At 42.5% G+C, this 7,388-nt stretch overlaps 1 protein-coding gene across 4 annotated transcripts in view; it reads right to left on the bottom strand.

Moving 5' to 3' along the window:
- Positions 1 to 7,388, bottom strand: part of CEP295 (centrosomal protein 295) — a 96,912-nt gene that overhangs the window by 84,121 nt on the left and 5,403 nt on the right. For 3 of the 4 annotated variants that reach the window (XM_019524416.1, XM_019524414.1, XM_019524415.1), the window contains exons 2-4: positions 4,016 to 4,149; positions 2,170 to 2,370; positions 331 to 455 (exon numbers count right to left, since the gene is read on the bottom strand). In XM_019524416.1, coding sequence (XP_019379961.1) covers positions 331 to 455; positions 2,170 to 2,370; positions 4,016 to 4,135 — 446 coding nt within the window. In that variant the 5' untranslated portion in view covers positions 4,136 to 4,149. Of the gene's footprint in view, positions 1 to 330; positions 456 to 2,169; positions 2,371 to 4,015; positions 4,150 to 7,311; positions 7,335 to 7,388 lie in introns of those variants that run through there. The other variant, XM_019524413.1, reaches the window with a different exon arrangement.

Below are 7,388 nucleotides of genomic sequence, written 5' to 3'. Positions count from 1 at the left end.
CGGCACTCGGTGGGGCATTCTATCCCCTCCTGCCCCCACCCCCTGTCATTCATGATGGGCAATTTGTTAGTATCTATATATTAGTGGCATTCCATTTTAATCACAGAAAAATGTGGATTTTGAGTTACTTTTTAAATCCAAACAGTGAGGATTTTTTTTTTAAACCACAGAAAACCAGGATCCCTGTTTATCACACACTAATCTTTCAATATATACAATTCCTAAATTAAAAAGCCTTCTCAGAAAGAAGTCTCAGGATTCCTGCCTTCTACACATGGCAAACTTCAGTATGCACTCTATTTGAATAAAAAACAGATTACAGCTTCATACCATGTTTGCTCTGTCTGTAGTTTTTCTTTTTGTTTTTTCTGCTCTTTCAGAGCTTCCTTATGCCTTTTTTCTGCTCTTCGTTTCCTTTCTTCTGTTTGCTTTGCCAGAGATTCCAAATCAGGTTCCTTGACAATAAAATGTAATTAGGGCTTTATAACAACACACTTGACACTTATTATTTCTTATGATATCAACATATTTCATGTAAAGTATTATCAATGGCAAAGAGCAACTTGCTTGACATGACAAAAACGAAGACGAATTTCTATTCTACAAGAGTCAAATATGACTAATCACTTTCAACATCTTGTTCTTTCTTTATTACTAGTTATAGAAATATGCAATGTTCCCCCTCATACCATTACAGAAACAGATGGAAGCCTTAGCTTCCATCTGCATCTGACTGCTAAAGTCAGTATTTTAATAGCTCATATAATTCTAAACCACCACAGCCTTTTTCTGGAACTCCTCTTTCATTCATGCTAACCAATTATCTTACTACTATGCATTTCTACAGAATTCCCCACCCTATGTTAAAAATCAGAAAATTAGCCTCAAAGGACTTTGAGATAGTTTATCTACCTATAAAAAGGGGAATAAAGGTACTTTACTTGAGGCAGGGGCAAAATGGCTTAGAAAAGTTAAGCAGGAAGTCTGTAGTAGAGTTTGGTCTCTACAAACCTGATTCAGAGTTCACTGAAATTGTGCAAGAGATTTCCTTAGGCTTCAGAGAACTCCAAATCAAGTCCTGTCTAAGTCAGAGGGAGAAAAATATCAAGCACGTGTGGGATTTACAGCCATGAACAGGACTGTGAAATGATCCCAGAACAGACAGCTTGGTTCTTACTGGGAGAGAAGTGATATAGGATGGCTTGCATGGGATGGACTCTGCAGACATATTCTTATACATATAAGCAGTGACTTGAGATTAGACATGCTAGCATTTGGAAGTACAAACATTACACAGGCATAAGTTTGGGACGACTTATTGCCATCGTGCAATGGAGTCTTCCTAAAGTAGGGTACTACCACAGACCATCATAATGGTCATAATGTTTATGACGCATTACAGACATGTTTCTTTTGAAGCCAAACAAACTGCCTTACTAGATAAGACCACTTGTCCATCTAGTCCAGGACCTCAACTACAATAATAATACAAATTATTAAGAGAAAGGCAAAAGAAATCCCATAAAGGCCAATAAGTTTCTGCCTCAAACTCTGAGGCCTGACAATCTGCACCCTTTATAAAACATGGAAAATAAATTTATTTATGTCAATAAAACTTGTGTAGTTCCTCATATGCTTTGTTTCATGCATCCATATTTGCAACTGAAAGTATGTAAATATTTTTTATAAAAATATTCAAGTGTGGAATTTTTTAAACGTACCATTTCAGGCACTATGGGTGCCTATACACGAGCAGTGAGGCTGCTTGGACATGCTGGAATTCCAGCGTGTTGGAGCAGACTCAATTAATTGAGTCAATCGATGGAGCATGGCAATTGCTCAAACAGCCTCCTAAGTCCTGTGTACGAGCAACCCTTTGCTTAAAAATGGTGGCAGATGCACTTGAACTAAAACTTGAATGAGCTTTAGTTCAAGTGCCCCGCTGCCATTTTTAAACGTGGGGATGTTGATACACGAGACGTGGCAGTGCTTTAATTAGAGCGGCTCTTGGAGCCACTCTAATTAAAGTGCAATACCCAGCATGCCCAGAGCATGTGTAAAAGTGCCCTATGAGTCTAAGGTTAAAAGCAACAGTAACATATGCCACTTCTACAATTTTGGTAAATTAAATACTGAGAGTCTTGACCATGTCACAATCTCTTTACTTACATTTTCCTTTGCCTGTCTGTGGCCCTCCCCGACAGCTTTTAGACTTGATAAATAAAGCTTTTCCAAGGCTTTAATCTTCTGATCTTGGGCTTTCAGCCACTCGGCTTTTAGGTTTTCTGCCAACTGATGCAGTTCCTCATCTTTCCTCTGCTTTACTTCTTGTCTTATCTGTAATGCAATGTACCTTTCCTGCTCTCGAACCTGATTGAGCAAAGTTACAAATTTTGTCAGTTACTTACCAGACCTGTAGCCAGCCTTATAGAAGGCCCTTAACCAGTTCTCTAACAATTGTCAGTCTCTTCCATTGTTAATATTATTCACATTAACTAGTTATATCCTCAGCACACTAACTTCAAGTGATCACTTATTCCATTTTCCAAATTCAGAAGTCATAATAATAAATACATAAAACTATTCTAAGTGAGGCAGTACTTTTTCTCTAAAAGCTAAGAGGGGTCAGCAGGTTAGAGTTTATGGTTTTTGAAGAAGCATGATTTAAGAAAAATGTTTAAAATAAAATCAGGGTACGCGGGAGAGCAGAGGAAGTTCAGAAAAAAAACAGACAGTGACAAGAGAAGCAAACAAGGATGCTATTTGTCCAGAAAAAGGTCAAAGCAGCAATCAAAAGAAAGGAGGATGGAGAAATGGTCAGAAGTTAGGCTGAGAACATTCTGATGAGAAGTTGCTTAAAATATCCCTGTACAAAAGGCAGCAAGCAAAGCATTTAAAAAGCAAGTAGACTTAGCCAGAACAGTAAGCAAAGAACACTTTATTTAGTGGGAGCACTTTGGATTGCCTGAAGGGAAATGAGATAAAAATTCAGAAGACCAAAGAGTAAGATGGCAGTACCTGAGACATTAAATAATGAGGACTAGTAAAGGTTTTAGCAGCAGCTGGAAAGGAAGAGATGGCTGTTATGCAAGAAGACTTACAACCGCAAGAACTTGATAGCTCTTGAAGTTGATGTGAAGAAAGAAAAATCAATAATATGTAGCAAGGTGCACATTATGTTTGCAGTTTGTTTATAGCGGGGGGTCAAACTTATCTGGCCCAGGGCCAGATTGGAAACAACCCTCTGTGCTGTGTGCAGCACCCATGGTGCTGGGTCCAGCCCGCATGCTGCATACAGCATGCACGGGCTTTGCTCCAGAGCTTGTGTTGCATATGGCACACAGGCTGGACCTGGCCCTGCATGCAGCACAGGTCCCAGACCGACCCCCCTGGGCTGCATGTAGCACCCTGCCAGACTGGCTCCACAGGCTGGCTCTGGAGCTGGGCTGGGTCGGATTGGGCTATGCCAAAACCACCATGTAGGGCTGGTTTGGCAGGGCATCACATGTGGACTCCCTGTGCTGTCTGCAGTTCTGGGTCTAACCTGCACACTGCATCCAGAGTATGCCCTAGGCTGACACAAGCTACATGAGGCACTGGACTGGTTGCATGCCCAGCATATGGGGCTGGCAAGGGGTGGATGCTGCATGCAGCATCCTGCAGGCCCAGCCCTACACGCTAGCTCTGGCATGGCCTAATATGGACTGGCCCTGGAGCCAGTGTGCAGAGCTGGTCCAGTACAGGCACTGCATGCAGCACTGTGGGCTGACCCCACTATGCTATGTGCAATGCATGAGGTGCTGGGGAGAGCATATGCCCTATTTGGCACATGGGGATGGTCCAGAGACCCACAGGCCAGCTCACATGGCTCTGTGAGCCAGGGTTCAATAACCCTGGTTTATAGAATTTTTCACCTTTGCTGTGCAAAAACACTCTTTAAAGTACACTCCTAAATCACAGATGTGCTTTCTTTCAATCACATAAATGAAAATTCCTGTCAACACTAAAAGCATACCTGCTGCAGTCTCAGTTTTCTTCTTCTTTCATATTCTTCTTTCAAAAGCATAGCTTCCTCATTGGGACTAAGTCTCAGTTTCACAGCTTTTGCCACTTTCCTTTTCATCTTTGGGAACATTGACTATTTGATTTCTGGGTCAGAACAATGTTGAAAAACATAGTAAATAACCTGCAGCTAAATTTTTTTTGACAGGAAATAAAGATACTGGCATAATGCTAAAAACCTATAAAGATGCTACGAATTGGAGCTGCAAAAGTTTATGCTGGTTGTATACTTTTCTTAATACCTGGGGGTGTTTTGGCGTGATATTTGTTACAGTCAAATGTACTTATTACTTAAGCTGCTAATCCTGCAGGGAGCAGGTGTTCACCGTCAGACTTCAGCCTAGGAAAGCCTATCTGCTGCAGCCAGGAATAGTAAGCTCAATTAAACTTCTGAAATAAGTATCAATATATGGTCTTTCAGATGTGTTAGTTAGAATGAAACATTCTATTGTAGGAGGAGACCTCAACCTCTTGCAAAGGGTGAACTAAATCTTAAATTGGTTAGTAGCCTATATGCCCCTTCCCAATCACATGATCATATAGACTGTTACCTCTCCCACTCACAATCCCAAGAAATTCTTGTGGCAGCTACAATTACTAACAAAGAAATCATGTTACAAAGGAAGGTAATATCTTCTAAGGTAATGTTGGAATCAGAGGCTAGAATCAAGAAGGGGATTTGTCACTATGTGAATATGTCTAGTTGTACTCTACTTGAAAAAGGGACTAGAAATGGGTCAGTGTCATTGTGCCCTCTTAGTACAATATTTTATGTACTAAAAAAGTTAAGTATTATGATTTGCCACATAGCTCTGCTCCTGCAGCATTTTTACACAGGTAATTTCACACATAATACACAGTCTCACTGAACTCACTGTATATTTACTCAGATGAATAACTGCTTGTAAACTCCAAACCTTAAATATATAAGAAAGCAATTTTTTGAGCAGCCTAGAATATTAACTAAATCATTTATGAAAGGACTATTGTGAAGCTGAGGGTATATAGCAAAACAGTAAGGGCGCACTGATAAAGATTTTCTAGGCCGATACCAATGGCTGATTATTAATAAGCCATATTGGCTGATACCGATTTGATATGCAAACCCAGCAGCTTGGAGAACAGTGTCTGGCTGGTAAGTCTGTTGTGGGGAGAGCATGGGGGGGTGGGAAGGGGTGTGGGCAGATTGAGCCCCTGTGGTGAGGGAGGGAGTGGGGCTTCCCAGTCCCATGCCCTGTTCCGGCTGAGCTGCGAGCGGTGCATCCAGGGAGCATGAGGTGTGGTGTGGCTCCTGCTGTTGCACGCACGCCTGGGGGAGGCATGTGGCCACTGGATCTGTTTGGGGCGAGGGTGGGCTGTCACTGCATGCTTGAGGCTGGGTGGTTGGGCAGGGGCTGTGTTCAGGGAGGGTGACAGTGGTGCTGGGAGCAATGCTACGGCAAATTTTGGGTGGCTATAGCCTACCCTGTAACCCTCCCCTCCCCAGTGCCCCACTGCCTACCCTGAGCACAGTCCTGGCCGAAGCCTGTCCTTGCCTAGCGCACAGATCTGGGAGGCATGTGCCCCCCCGTTCCTCACTCTGGGGTGCCCCCACTGGCAGGAGCCACCCCCCAAGACAAGCCATTTATGGTTCCATCCCATGCCCTGCCCAGCTGGGCAGCACCTGCCACTGCTCCACTCTCTTCTTCACTGTGGGGGACCTTGATCTGCCCCTCCTCCCCTTCCCCCACAACAGACCTACCAGCCAGATACTGCTCTCCACACTGCTGGGCTGCACTCCTGGCTGCCTGCATGCTGTAACTGCACAGATGCATACAGCATTTATCGGTGATATTATCAGCCAAACAAAGCCGACTTTGGATAATGTCAATTTTCCGTTTACTGGTGCTGAAACGATATGGACCAATGTATTGGTGCATCTCTACAAAATAGCTGTAGGATTTACAAGATTTATGGATCTTTATGCATGGCTCTCCTTTTCATTATGTTTCTAAGCTGAAACTCAAAAGGTAGCAAGGCTGCAAAGGCACGTGCCAAACATCTGCTTTACTAAACAATTCATGTTGGTTAAAGTTCACATTGCTCATAGGAAAGTATTCTTCTGTCTCAATGAGCGTATCCTCATGGTTCTGGAGCATCCAGTTCCCTTCCACCAAATCACAACATTTTAAAAAGTGCCTAAGCTAGGGTGAATTTGATTTAAATCAAATCAAATTAAATAATAATTTAAACAACTATTTAAATCACTGGTCAGGAAGCCTCGATTTAAACATTGTTTTCTACAAAAAGTACATTCTTGTTGTTTGATATCCTTTATTCATTTAACTTCTTGAAATTTTGCACTTTGAGAAAGGTAAAGCCTTGACTGTGCATACACGAACTTGCAGAGAGACAAGAGGGCTGACGGGTGGGTAATCAGGTCTGTTATCTCTCACCTCTGTACACTGCTGTTAACAAGGATGTTACTTGTGGAGACAGAACCTCCCTATGCATGAAGAAGGGTGTTTGTGCCCAAAAGCTTGCAAAGAATAATCTTTCTAACTATTTAGTTGGTCTAATAAATGATATCACATCTCCCCAAAGAAACTTGTCTGCTCAGGATCACTGGAGACACAAACCCAGTTTAAGAACTGAAACTAAGCAACACAGAGACAATTAACGGGATCTTTTAGACTGAGCATGGAGTCCAATTGAGTAAGAGTGGTTTTCTTTAATCTTTACTAATCTATAGAGGAGCCTTTGGGGACCCCATAAGATTGGGCCCCTAATACAGTTCATGGCCTGTGGTGACCTATTTATAAAACTTTTCTAAAAAGGTTACGTGAACATATAGTCTCAAACAGTACATAATTCAAAGTCATAATTCCTATTCCATGATGATTATCTTTGAGTTTTAACATATCTTATATTACAACCATCTTTATATGTTTTTTAAAGCATCTTAATGAAAAAAAATACGATTACATACAACCCCCCCCCCCAATTTAAAAAATCATTTGTTTTTCTCTACCCTGGGTTCAGCCAAGACAGGTGCCTCCAACAGCACCAGCTTTTGGCAAAGGCAACTATTTTGTTAGCACGCCAACGCCACTGCCCGAGGACGATGTTGCTTGCTGAAAACCTACTTCCTGGCGGGGAGGCAGACCCCGACGCAGGACGCGCTGCTGCGTTTGCAGGTCCCTCCAGATGCCTCTCAGGCGGGTTTCTGGAAGGGCTCGGGCCTGGTGTCAGCCGCAGCCTTCGACTGACTTCGGTTTTCGGTCCCAAGCCTCTCCTAACGCGCGCTATGCTTTAAGCTTTTCCTAACCCAGTTTTTTTTTTTTTTT

Source organism: Gavialis gangeticus, unplaced genomic scaffold (assembly GCF_001723915.1).
Source record: "Gavialis gangeticus isolate Ggan-Ray unplaced genomic scaffold, GavGan_comp1, whole genome shotgun sequence".
NCBI classification, from domain to species: domain Eukaryota; kingdom Metazoa; phylum Chordata; order Crocodylia; family Gavialidae; genus Gavialis; species Gavialis gangeticus.
Note: the sequence above shows the minus strand (reverse complement) of the source record. Positions and strands in the feature narration are given on the sequence as shown.